The sequence below is a fragment of the Saccopteryx bilineata genome, chromosome 4 (genome assembly GCF_036850765.1).
Source record: "Saccopteryx bilineata isolate mSacBil1 chromosome 4, mSacBil1_pri_phased_curated, whole genome shotgun sequence".
In the NCBI taxonomy this organism is placed as follows: Eukaryota; Metazoa; Chordata; class Mammalia; order Chiroptera; family Emballonuridae; genus Saccopteryx; species Saccopteryx bilineata.
Genome location: NC_089493.1, coordinates 30,371,208 through 30,385,586, shown reverse-complemented (window position 1 = coordinate 30,385,586; position 14,379 = coordinate 30,371,208). Strand labels below are relative to the sequence as shown.

At 39.3% G+C, this 14,379-nt stretch overlaps 1 protein-coding gene across 5 annotated transcripts in view; it reads left to right on the top strand.

Moving 5' to 3' along the window:
• PCNX1 (pecanex 1) overlaps nt 1–14,379 on the top strand; it is a 168,107-nt gene that overhangs the window by 138,962 nt on the left and 14,766 nt on the right. For all 5 annotated transcript variants that reach the window (XM_066274510.1, XM_066274509.1, XM_066274506.1 and 2 more), the window contains 4 exons: nt 3,708–3,961; nt 5,454–5,684; nt 8,015–8,115; nt 9,179–9,329. In XM_066274510.1, the coding sequence (XP_066130607.1) occupies nt 3,708–3,961; nt 5,454–5,684; nt 8,015–8,115; nt 9,179–9,329 (737 nt within the window). The remainder of the gene's footprint in view (nt 1–3,707; nt 3,962–5,453; nt 5,685–8,014; nt 8,116–9,178; nt 9,330–14,379) is intronic.

Genomic DNA, 14,379 nt, shown 5'->3' with positions numbered 1-14,379 from the left:
CAAATTAATTCTAACATGTCTAGTTTTTATGATTGTTAGTTTTATTTATTTTTACCAATTATATTCACTATTAAGTACTGAAAGATCGAGCTAATTGGTAATAGATATTCATATATATTCTAGAATCCCTTTCTAAGTCTCAGAGTTCTTTTTTCAGTTATTAATATCAATTCTCATGTTATTTTTTTTCTTTTTTGTGACAGAGACAGAGAGAGGGACAGATAGGGACAGACAGACAAGAAGGGAGAGAGATGAGAAGCATCAATTCTTTGTTATGGCACCTTAGCTGTTCATTGAATGCTTTCTCTTATGTGCCTTGTGGGGGGGGGTTGCATCAGAGCGAGTGACCCTTTGCTCAAGTCAGCAACCTTGGGCTCAAGCTGGCGACCTCTGGGTTTCGAACCTGGGTCCTCCGCATCCCAGTCTGACACACTATCCACTGCGCCACCACCTGGTCAGGCTGTTTGTTGACTTCATTTTTGAAGCAAAATATATTACTAGGGTATGTTGAAGAATAAAATATGTATGTTTGGGGTGTGTTTGGTAGAGTAAAAATATTTAGTATTAATTCAGTTTACCCTATTTAACTTTATTCTACTACTCAGAACAAGGATCGCATTTTGTTTCTTCTAAGTCAAGGCCAAGACCTCCAGGCTCCCTTTTCCATATCTCTTCTCTGTATGCCACTGACAAAGTGATCTACACAAAATACACCTCTCGTTTGGTTGTTTCCTTTATTTAAAAACCTTTGACTGGCTTCCCAGAAAGAGGACAAAAATCAATAAAATGAAGTAATTAAATAAATACAAAACCTAAGGAATAGGCCGAACTTTATGCCCCAACTTTAAAAACCCAGGTTGAGGAAGTTTCTTTTAGAAAGTAAATAATTCTCCTGCCCTCGAGTCTGTTCTAACACATGGATAACTGATGTGAAAAGACCAGACTGGCTAAAAATGTAACTATAGTTTAATTCGCTTTGTGACTATAGATGCAAAATCCTCAGAACCCAGAATAAGCAAAAAACTAGCAATACTTTTTTTAAGAATACCTTTCACCAATTTAGTAATTTGTCCTCCTTTTGAAGTTAATTTAAGGACCAAAAAGCAAATAAGTAGAATTCACCTTTTATTAGATCACAGCAGATAATGTAATATGATTCTCTGAAAAGATGCTAGAGGGCATTTAATTAAATTTAATTTCCATTACTCCTTTTAAAAATACTAGGTAAGATTACATATATCCTTATTCTGGAAAAAAATTATATATGTGTATCTGTAGTCAGTAGCATGTGTAACTGTCGGCCACAGCAGGCATTCCTGTTATTGTCGAGTTCAAGACAGAGTTTTTCTTGTCACCATTATGTAACATTATTTTGGGAATGTTTGCCAATATAACTAAATTAGAAAATAATAGACTAGTTCAGGTTTCTTTTTTTTCTTTTTCCAAGTGAGAAGAGGGGAGACAGACAGACAGACTCCCGCATGCACCCCAACTGAGATCCACCCAGTAACTCCCATCTGGGACCATGTTTGCAGCTGAGCTATTTTTGGCACCTGAGTTGGAGGCCATGGAGTTATCCTTAGTGCCCAGGGCCAAATGCACTGGAACCAATTGAGCCATGGCTGCAGGAGGGGGAGAGAGAAAAAGGGGGAAGGGTAGGAGTGAAGAAGCAGATGGTTGCTTCTCCTGTGTCCCTGACCAGGAATTGAACCTGGGACGTCCCGCACACCGGGCCAGTGCTCTACCATTAAGCCCATTGGCCAGGGCCAAGGTTTCTAGAGTACTAAATGATACAGCTCATTAGCTTGCTTAAGCTTACCTGTGCAGCATATCTTTCATCATACCACCACCGCCGCCACCCACCCCCACCCCCACCACCGCCGCCACCACCGCCACCACCGTCACCACCACCAAATGGGGCTAGGTTTCCTGGCATCTTTTTCTCTCAAAGCAGTATGTTTGAAACATGGATGGTGCATATGTTCTCTTTCAAGGAAAAAAGTGTGTAGTCCCACTTGTTTTTTTATTGTAATTAACTTTAATATGTACCTTTATCTATTTAAGTATAATCACTGTATAGTCCTTACATAATATAAATAATTTACAAATTAAATAGAAGCAAGACCACGTAACAAAATGAAAATTAACAATGTGTTGGATGATGTTTTGCTAGTGTTAGATTTCTGTGGGTCTAATTTTATATTTAATATGATTTTCATTTTATTTTACTTTTGAGAGAGAGAGAGAGACATACAGACAGGAAGGGAGAGAGATGAGAAGCATCAACTTATAGTTATGGCACCTTAGTAGTTCATTGATTGTTTTCTCATATGTGCCTTTACTGGGGGGCTACAGCCGAGCCAGAGATCTTTGGGGTAGAGCCAGCGACCTTTGGGGTCAAGCCAGAAACCATGGGTTTATGTCTGTGACCCCACGCTCAAGCTGGCAACCCCACACTCAAACTGGTGAGCCTGTGCTCATGCCAGATGAACCGGCGCTCAAGCTGGAGACCTCAGAGTTTCAAACCTGAGTCCTCAGTATCCCTGGCCAATGTTCTTCTATCCACTGCACCACTGCCTGGTCAGGCTACTTAATATGATTTTTTTTTTTTTTTTGTATTTCTCTGAAGCTGGAAACGGGGAGAGACAGTCAGACAGACTCCCGCATGCGCCCTACCGGGATCCACCCGGCACGCCCACCAGGGGGCGACGCTCTGCCCAACAGGGGGTGACCAGAGCCACTCTAACGCCTGGGGCAGAGGCCAAGGAGCCATCCCCAGCACCCGGGCCATCTTTGCTCCAATGGAGCCTTGGCTGCGGGAGGGGAAGAGAGAGACAGAGAGGAAGGAGAGGGGGAGGGGTGGAGAAGCAGATGGGTGCTTTTCCTGTGTGCCCTGGCCGGGAATCGAACCTGGGACTTCTGCACGCCAGGCCGACGCTCTACCACTGAGCCAACCGGCCAGGGCTACTTAATATGATTTTATGTTTTTACTTCAATAACACTAAAGCAGAGAATGCTTGTTTGATAGGTATCTTGTATAAAAGAATAACTTCAAAGAATTGTTAGTGCAGAATAGTCAGACTTCATACATATATAATTGAAACTTTTATCAGCAGGTATCCAATTGTTGAAATTGGCAACAAAATATTTTAATTATGTATTTAATAATTATAATGAACTGTTACAAGTTATATAGCTAAATAAGCAGGATGTATGTAATACATTGGCTTGCAGCATGGACATGGTGCTGGTGACCAGAGCTCAGGGTCTTTTGAGTTCTGCATGTCTGTCTGTATCAGGTGCCCTGGCGTGATTCGGTTCTCATTTTATTCTTTCTTTTTCAGAATTAATTCAAACTTTCATGAGATGTACCTTTACTTATTTGATAGGAATATAATTGTAAATTTGAAAGCTTGGGAATTGGTGAATAAAAATTAGGGAGATTACTTTGCTGTACACATTCTCAGAACCTTGAACGGACGAATGCATATTGTACAGGCATTCTGCAGGAGATGAATATAATAGTGTGCCTGATTTCAGGAGCTTGCTGCAGTTTGTTCATGAGCATTCCAAGGCAAATCAGTCTCATACCTTCATTTGCTCTAAAATTTTTTCTCTAAATTAGTATGTCTTTAAAGCATTCATTTTCCCACTTTATAATTTTGTCCTCTTTTTGTTTGTAAGTGGTCTCTATCTCTCTCTTTAAGGTACTTACTGTCAACAACGGGAAGTGGAAGCTATAACTGAAGGCGTTGAAGAAGATGAAGGATTTTGCTGTTGTGAACCAGGCCACATTCCTCATGTGCTTTCATTTAATGCTGCATTTAGCCAGCGCTGGCTAGCTTGGGAAGTCATTGTCACCAAGTATATTCTGGAGGGTTACAGCATCACTGACAACAGTGCTGCTTCCATGCTTCAAGTCTTTGATCTTCGGAAAGTACTCACCACTTACTATGTCAAGGTAAGGGTGTGCGCCTCCTTAGATCTTCTAATAATCAGAGGCTCATCTTGTAAAAGATATATACTGCACAAAAATTAAGGGGTATTTTATCACTTTATATTCATTTTGAAATATCCCCTAATTTTTGTGAGCAGTATATATAATATATAGCTATGCATATCTTTATATAGATATCTTTATCCATGGTTATATCTTTTTATAAATTAATATATTTATATAATTTTATTATATGTAATTTTTTTTAACTTGTGCTTTGCTTCTATGTAGGAGTGATTTAAATTCTCTAGTATCCAGTATAGTCTGTAAATTGTACTTGTGAAGATCTTGCAGTTTCTTTCTTTAGTGACTTTTTCATTGTTCATTAATAATGATAGCTACAATTCGGAGCTCATATGTTCTAGGCACTGTGCTGAAGAAATGGAGAATACACACGCACATGCATATATCTTACTTAATTCTTTAAAATAATGTTGTGTCCTTGTTTTACAAATAAACAAGAATTAGAGGTTTACTTGCCCAGAGTCCTCTAACTAGCATGTAAAGTTAGAGATTTAAAACCCAGGCTTGTCTGGCCCCTGAGCCCTTGCTGTCAACCACTGCTCTGCACCACTTTCAACATGCTGAATGAAAGTATTGCAAGAGTTGAGACGTTGTCAAGACCACCCTGGACAACCAGCTGCAATTTCAGGACCCCCAAGAGTGCCCTCAGGTTGAGTAATTTGCTGCCAGGACTCACAAACCTCAGCAAAGCCATATGCTCACAGTTAGAATGTATTAAGGTAGAAGGACACAGGTTGAAATCAGCCAAGGGAGGTGCACACGGGGCAGGGTCTAGGGATGCCGAGGCATGAGCTTGCAGTCGTCCTCTTCCAGTGGAGTTGTGTAGACTGGCCTATCTCTCCTGGCAGCACTCTGTGACGTGGTGTTGTCAATCAGAGAAGCTCACTTGAGCTTCAGGGTGCAGAGTGTTTATTGGTGTGAAATCACGGAGATGTGGTTGACCATCCAAATGGCCAACCTTAGTCTCCAGCTCTTCTAGAGGCCGCAGCTCTAAGCTTCCAGGTAAAGAAAACTCTCTTGGAAGTTACTTCCCAGGACCCAACTGCAAAGCCCAAACCTCTCTTTGGCAAGGTTAGTTTTTTACTGCATAGGCATTTTATCTTTGCCAAAGGTTATATAGAAATACAGCATGGTTATGGTTTGGGGGCTTGAAGGCAAAGCCAATACTTTCAAGAGGAAAATGTGTGCTAAATTTTAATGACTCATATCTGAAATTTCCATATCTTGAGTTGTTACCTATATATACACCACCTTATTTGTGCTGATTGGGGAGTATATTGTTATGGCATTCTTAGAATGTGTATTTATAATATTGAGCCAGAGTAATACATTTTTGAGTTGTACTCTCTAAAACAATTTGAGTTTATTCACTGAGCATTGAAGTTAATTCAGATTGTGATTTAGCCTTTAAAAAATATTTTCTTTTGACTAGGGCATCATTTATTATGTTACAACCTCTTCTAAGCTAGAGGAATGGCTGGCTAATGAGACGATGCAGGAAGGACTTCGTCTGTGTGCAGATCGCAATTATGTGGACGTGGACCCGACATTTAATCCAAACATCGATGAAGACTATGACCACCGACTAGCAGGCATATCCAGGGAGAGCTTTTGTGTGATTTACCTCAACTGGATAGAGTACTGCTCTTCCCGAAGAGCAAAGGTAGTTTGTTTCATTTATAAGTCTTCCAGTCCGTTTTTCTAAAGATGGAAAGAATATCTGTTTGTTACTATCAGGTCAGTGTTTCTGACCAGCCAACTCTGCCAAAACAAGTTCAAGAAGGGGGCCTGCTTCATTTTTCATCTACAGTGTCATAGTCTCACCCTGTGTGTGCACCTGTATCCACACAAATTACATGCAGCACCTTCAAGACTACATTACCCCTCCCTGCACTCACACCCCCACACACCAGACCTAAGGATAAATTAGTATCTTTACCCCAAATTCAAAGTCTAAACCAGTGTGATCTAATAGAATTCTCTGCGATGATGGAAATGATCTGTGCTGATTCAGTATGGTATATATTAACCCACCACACACGGCTATTTTTAAACACTTGAAATGTGGCCAGTATGACTAAGGAATTGAATTTTGAATTTTATTTAATTTTAATTGATTTAAGGCTAACGGTTACCATATTGGACAGTGTTCATCTAGAATATTAACTTTCAGATGTCAACATGGGTAAAATGAGCTAGGAATATGTAAAAATGCAGATTCATGGACCTTACTTGAGAGATTCTAATTTTATAGATTGAGTCTAGGGATCCAAAATCTGTATTATCTGGGGTGGTGGTAATTCAGTTGCTTCCTAACCTACACTTCAAGATAGCTTGCCTTATCCTATAAGTAAGGTGAGTTACAGACTTCACCAACGACTGCTTTACTTCTAGGTCTCATGGCTCTTGTGGCTATGTTGCTCCCCTAGTTAGACTTCATGTAACAGAACGACAATACCAAGAGCTATGGTTCCAAAAGCTAATTCCTATCACAACTGTTTCTTTCCAAGTAAAAGTCTGGTGTAGTTGAACCAGCAGCATTCTAGGTACAAGATGACCCTGTATCACGGGCATAGTGAGCCACCCTGATCACCAGCATCTTTCTCATGGTATGAGATGCGCACACTGTCTTCAGATGTAGTGCCTGCTTTAGTCTTAGGTGTATAGTTTTCATCAGATTTGGAACGTTTTCAGCCATTATTTTTTGTCCTGCTCTCCCCTTTTTTGAGGACTGCAGTTACATTTACATTAGGCTGCCCGGTGTCCTACAGCTCACTGATGCTTTTTTCAGTATCTTGTCTCTGTTTAATTTTGCATTAAAATTAATTTTTGCAAGTTTCTCTTGCTATATTTTTAGACAATATGTGTTTTTCTTCTGCTGTTAATATGCCATTAATTCCATCCAGTGTATTTTTTTTTAATCTTAGACATTGCATTTTTTTTCCCTCTCTTGAGGTCTAACTTGTCTTTTACGTAAATCTTTTATGTCTTTTTCAATGTCTTTATTGACTAATTACATTTGTGTTAATTCTGAGTCAGTTTTGATTGACTGAGGGAGTGATTATTCTTTTATGGGTCCTACTTTCCTACTACTTTACATGCCTGATCATTTCTGATTGGATGCTAGACCATAATTTTTACCTTGATGGGTTTTGTATACTTTTGTATTCCTCTCTTCTTGAGCTTTACTGTTTCACAATTAAATTCTTTGGGGATAGTTTGATTCTTTCAGAGCTTGCTGTTAAGCTTTCTTAGGAGGGCCCAGCCTTTAATCTGGGGCTAATTTTTTCTCATTACTGATATACAGAACTCTTCTGGGTGTTAGGAAAAAGTATACCTTGGAAGTTCTCATCAGGAGGTAAAACAATTTTGCAGCTATGTATGGTAACAGCAGTTCTTCTGTAGAATATTAAGATCTTAGGTAAACATCTCACAGTACTTTAAACCTAGTTCTTTTTTTTAGTATGTCCCAGTATTATAAAGTATTAGATTTTATCTAAAGGTTTAAAGAACCTCCTCATCATGTACATTGATAATTCATTTAGTGTTTTGTTGTTGTTTCTTTTCATTAAAACTTTTATTAGAGGTGGTAGAAACTAGTTGAATTCCTTAACTTCCCTGATTTATTAAGTAGATGTATTCTGATTTGATATTTATATATCTTTCTGGTTATTAATGTTCTTTGTTTTTGTTTTGTTTCTTTTTTTTTAAGGTATAATTAACGTTCAACATTATTTTCAGGTGTACATCATAATGATTTGATTGTATAGATTGCATTATACAATCTATACAGTGGTCACTGCAAGAAATCTAGTTTAACTTCCATTATCATATTTAGTTACAGAATTCTTTTTCTGCTCTCTTAACAACTTGCAAATGTGCAATGCACTATTACTAACTATAGTCCCTACATTAAATCTCCATGACTTATTTATTTTATAACTGGAAATTTAGACCTTTTGACCTCATTTACCCTGTTCTTTGTTTTTTAAGCCCCTGGATGTGGACAGAGATTCCTCCCTGGTGACTCTTTGCTATGGGCTGTGTGTTCTGGGACGAAGAGCTTTAGGAACTGCATCCCACCATATGTCCAGGTAAAGACGCTTCTGTTCTTCGGAAGAGATTGTGGGAAGTCTCTTCAGATTTTGTATAGCTATTTTTGCTAAACATACAATAGTTTAGTCCTACTAAGTGGTTAACAGAATTGGCTTTTAAAATTGACATATGCGTGGGCAACTATTGATAGTGAGAATTTAACAGATTTCTGGCATTTTAAAAACCAATTACCCCATAACATTTGATTAGTCTCCTATCAATATACATTTATTTTTCTAACAATTCAACTCTTTTTATACCTTTTCATACTTTCTTACTGTTTTTGCCTAGAGCATTTATAATTTTAATATAGTTGTACATTAGACTTTGGGACTCTAAATATAAACTGTATTTTTTAATATATGCCTGCAAATGAATTAGAATTGAGAAGAACCATGTATTTTAAATTTCCTCTGTGATTACTACACCTGTTCCAGTAGACCCTCCTTCATTTCTTTTCTTTTTTTAAGTGAGAGTAGGGGAGATAGAGAGACAGACTCCTGCATGTACCCCAACCCGGATCCACCCAGCAACCCCAGTTTAAGGCTGATGCTGGAATCAGCTGAGCTATTTTTAGTGCCTGAGGCTATCACTTGGACCAACTAGCTATCCTCAGTGCTCAGGGCAGATGCTTGAACCAGTTGAGCCACTGGCTGCAAGAGGGGAGGGTAGAGAGAGGTGAAGGGGAGGAGAGGGTGGCTTCTAATGTGATCCTGACCAGGGATTGAACCCAAGGCATTCATACGTCAGGTCGACGCTCTATCCACAGTCCCAACTGGCCAGGGCCACCCTCCTTAATTATTTTTAACTTGTATATTCTTTGTCTGTTGTTTATTTTCATTGACTCATTATTACAGTGGTTCATACACAGAGGTCCCAGGTCAAAAGGTCCTATCACTTGTAAGTCTGATTTAAGGATGCTGACATTAGTTCTTAGAATCTATATTTTTAAAACACTTCTGCATGATTGTAATGTACAACTAGATGTAAGAATCGATGTAAGAATCAGTGTAATGGAAAACCTTTGTCAAATATGTAAATTTTTATCTCTAATCTTAACAGTAATTTAGAGTCATTCCTCTATGGATTGCATGCCCTGTTTAAGGGAGATTTCCGTATTTCTTCAATTCGAGATGAATGGATCTTTGCTGACATGGAATTGCTAAGAAAAGTAGTAGTCCCTGGAATCCGTATGTCCATTAAACTTCATCAGGTAAGAAGAGGAAATTTCAAATCTGTTGTTACTACTTAATGATGCTTCTTCATTTCACTTTCAAATTATGTTTCTTAGGACTCCTTTGAAAAATATTCTGACTTGAAACAAACAAAAGAAATGATTCATGGCAAGAGGCTACGTCTTAGAATCCTGAACCTGTTTTTCTAATAGTAAATTTGATTACTAATATTAGAGGGTGACTGATATGGGCACAAGCTTGGAGAAACGTCAGCAGTGAGCGGTGAATTGGAAATAAGCCTTTGGCCCCTAATACTTGCTTTGACTTCATGTGATTGTAGTTTCCAGCTCTTCTGTGAGCAGGTATTAGATGGCTTGTGCAAAGTAGGCGCATCTCAGAAGTCTCGTAACAGCTGCCGTTGCTGAACTGTGAGTTTCATTTAGCATGTTGTCTAGAATAACATGTTTAGGACAGATTTTGCCTGAGTTTAATCCTAGTAGGGTAAAAAAATTAAAATGAGGCCTCAAAATATATATTAATTGGGGTCATTTTATGACTTTATTGTGAAAGTAAGTACAGTGAGGCTTACTGAAGTGACATCACTTAATGATGTCAGTAGGTTCTTGGGAACTGCAATTTTAAGTGGAACGACATATGATGAAACCAGGCTTCCCATAGGCTAATTGAAGGAAACACCTGTTAAGTTCCTATAACATATTTCTGGTCACAGAAACATAACCAAACTTCTAAGTGAAGATCCAGAACACTTCTTTTTTTTTTTTTTTTTTTTGGTGGGCCATCATCTTTAATCCTAGCTTGCATCCGGCGGGCAAGTAATACACACAGTGGGAAAACACTTCCCTTTCCATTCAGGGCTCCCAAAGCCACTGACTTATCCAAGTTTTCTAGAATCAAAGGTTTTTAGCTTACCAGACTTACTCACCTCTGTTTCCCATCTCCTTCCTTCTCCCTGCACAAACTCTGCACAAACCATCTTGGCTGCTTCTCCTGGCCTCCTCCATGTGGCCTTTCTCTGCTCTCCTCTCTAATGCTAATCTCAGGAACCGAGAGCCAGAACACTTCTAACATTAAACATTGACATAAATGTGAATTATACATACATTTAAGAAAGATGAATAAAAACAAGTAAGATAGTTATCTTCCAACCTGCTTATTCGAGTTCAGGGTTGCAGGAGGCTGGAGCCTCTCCCAGCAACTCAGGGGACAAGGCAGCCACCCCCCCAGACAGGACACCATTAAATCACAGCACCCACACTCGCTCAGACTGAGACGGTGTAGACACGCCAGGTCCCCTCACATGCACATCTTTGGGATGTGGGAGGAAACTTGAATACCTGGAGAAACTCACACAGACATGGGAAGAACATGCAGACTCGACACAGACAGCGGGCCTGGCCAGGAGTAGAGTTTCAGTGTTTCCTTCTCATTGACATTATAACGAAACGATGTTACTTGACTTGCTGCTCTAATCATCTCACTTAACGGCAGTTACCAGATCCAATGGTAGAGACCACGTAATGTGACTCAGTGAAGAGCATCTGCTGTGCTCAAATCTGATTGAATCTTTTCCTCCAAACAAAAGGTGAATTACTCTTCAAGTGATTGACTATGATCTAAGTCCTGGTTGGCAAACTGCGGCTCGGAAGCCACATGCGGCTCTTTGGCCCCTTGAGTGTGGCTCTTCCACAAAATACCACGTGCGGGCGTTACCTCAATAAGGAATGTACCTACCTATATAGTTTAAGTTTAAAAAATTTGGCTCTCAAAAGAAATTTCAGTCATTGTACTGTTGGTATTTGGCTCTGTTGACTAATGAGTTTGCCGACCACTGAAAAGTGTTGGAATAAAGTTAATGCCCCATATTACTTAAAAGTATTACTAATAAGGGATATGTTATTTGAAAATCTCTGGAAAATCTCTATTTTGAGGATGATAGGAAAAATATATATTTGGGATCAAATAGAATTGTCCATCTTCAGACTGGCCTCAGAATTTTGAGACAAAAATTAGTGTACAGTATTTATACAGTATTTAAAAGAAAGAGATGATGACTATAGATTAAAAAAAAGTTTTTATTTTGTTTTTCTCTATGTTTTGGTATCTCTCCTTTTGTTTTGTTATGTCCTCAGAAATGTCTAAACCTATAAGGAATTTTTATAAGATTTTATTTGAGCCAAACTGACAATGCCGGGAAGCAACATTTCAAATGCTCCCTAAAGTGTTTGTAGAACTTCAGGTTTCTCAAAAGATACCAGTTAAATATCTGCTATGTTAGAAATAGTCTCTTCTATATAGCATAATTATCTGATGGCCCCTGGCAGACATCTTTAGTTAATTCTAAACATTGAGATAGCTGTGTCATCTTTGTCTGGCAGAGAAGAAACTGAGGCCCAGGCTGCAGCCTCTGACACCTTAGGCTCTGCCTCTAGTCTTGCTTTGAAAGTGCCTTGGCCTGTTGCTGCCAGGTTCATTTCCTTCCATATCTCATGACTGTGGCGTTACTGCCTGTGACAGGGCTTCTTTGCTTTGTAATCAGGGTACGGCACACTCCCCTCATAGTCATGACCAACAGCAGCAGTGACAAAGGGAGGGTATGGTGGTGGACTCGAGAGCCCGAGAGTCTTGGAGGGCCAGGGGGGGGAGAAGAGAGAGAGACCGTAAGTGCAGCCTGGATATGTTCTGTGAGTGCAACATAGTAGAGATGACCTGTGAAGTCGCAAGCAACAGCCATGTGTTGACCATCACTTTGAGCCAGACATTGACTTACCCATAAGGAACTGTCGGGCCAGGAAGAGATAAATGTGTAAAGCAGTACTGGTCATCTCCAAAGTTCATAAGTTACCATGTTCATGAACATCCACGAAAGTGAACAGTATGCTTATTTATATATGACAAGAAAGGATTAGTGCATACTTGCTGTATGACCCAGCAGTTCCACTCCTAGGTATTTTTTTTTTAATTTTATTTTTTTAATGGGGTGACATCAATAAATCAGGATACATATATTCAAAGATAACAAGTCTAGGTTATCTTGTCATTCAATTATGTTGCATACCCATCACCCAAAGTCAGATTGTCCTGTCACCTTCTATCTAGTTTTCTTTGTGCCCCTCCCCCTCCCCCTTTCCCATTCCACTCCTAGGTATTTACCGAAGAGGATGAAAGTAGATGTCCACACAGAGACTTAATCCCAAGTGTGCATAGCAGTTTTACTTGTAATAGCCCCAAACTGGAAACAACTCATCACTAAAAAGAAATAAACTACTGTTAGACAACACAACATAAATGAATTTCAGAGGCCCTGGCCGGTTTGCTCAGTGGTAGAGCGTTGGCCTGGCGTGTGGAAGTCCCGGGTTTGATTCTCAGTCGGGGCACAGAGGAGAAGGACCCATCTGCTTCTCTACCCTTCTTCCTCTCTTTCCTCTCTACCTCTCTTTCCTCTCCCACAGCCAAAGCTCCATAGGAGCAAAGTTGACCCAGGTGCTGAGTCAACTGGCTCCATGGCCTCTGCCTCAGGTGCTAGAATGGCTCTGGCCACAACAGAGCAAGGCCCCTGGTGGACAAAGCATCGCCTCCTGATGGGCATGCCCGGTGGATCCCGGTTGGGCGTATGCGGGAGTCTGTCTGACTGCTTCCCAACTTCTAACTTTGGAAAAATACAAAAAAAAAAAAAAAAAAGAATTTCAAACATTATGCAGAGCAAGAGAAGTCGGATATATAAAGAGTACATGTTGCATGATTTTACAGTGGTACCTTGAGATACGAACAGACCAACATATGAATTTTTTAAGATACGAGCTGTGACTCTGTCTGTATTTTTGTTCGAGATCTGAGTGAAAATCTGAGATACGAGTCGTGATTCGGGAAGCTGCTGCTAGTTAGCGCATGGGCGCATGGGTCCAGTATCTGCAGTTTGATATATGAGTTGACTGACTTACGAGCTCAGTTACAGAATGAATTAAATTCATATCTCAAGGTACCACTGTACTTAATATAAAATTTAAAACAGGCAAAACCAACCTATAGAGACAGAAAGCATACGAGTGATGCTTGGGATGCAGAGATGAAATACCAGAAGGCAGGAAGGGACTTCTCTGGGTGATGAAGATGTTCTGTGTCTAGACTGTAGCAGTTACATGGGTGTGAATATTTGTCAAAGTACATCTAACTGCGCGTACAATGGGTGCAATTTATTGTAGGCAAATTATACCTCAAACTTGACTTTAAAAAATGATTCTGTTTCTAGAGAACTTAAAATGTAGCTCATTACTGCTATACCACTTGTAAATTCCTTAGTCCAACCCTGTTTTCTAAGTTTTAGCTAAACAAATATTATTTTTCAGTATTTTCTTTGTTTTTCTCATTCAATTTGGTTTTTCTATATCTTTGTATATATATATATTTTCTGTTAAAGGACTATCTCATTGTTATCAGTTAAGGAAGACTAAAACTACATAAAAGGTCTCTAAAATTTTGTTTTTATTAACTAGGCACTTTTCACCTAAAGCTACATCTTTAGAATGATTCTACCATTTTATCCTGCCTCTCATCTAGTTGAGATATGGCTCAAAGCTATGAGCTTTGAAGACAGATTACTAATCCTAGTCCTAGAGAAGCTAGTACAGCTAGTGCTCGACTTACGACCACGATGTGTTCCGACAGACTGGTCGCAACACGATTTGGTCGTAAGTTGAGTAGGCTATATGTACAGTACTGTGAAATGATGTTATAAAAATCTTTAAGTCATTTTATCATAATTTTCTTTCATTATTATATATCATAATTTTTTTTGTTCATTTTATGCCATTTATATCATCTCTACACCATTTTGTTTCTTAATTTTACATTCTTCAGGTTTAAATAAAACACTGCATTACCAGTACAACTGGTTTAATATTTGCAAAGACAATTTCCTCTTGGTAGACATCTTGGGAGGGGTATGATGAAAAATATCCAAGACACAAAACACAAATTGCTGTACCGAGTCTGGGATAACAGTTGAGATGGTGTACTCAGAGATGGTAGTGCGCCCAGCTGGGCAACGCTTGCGCTGCCAGACATGGAGCA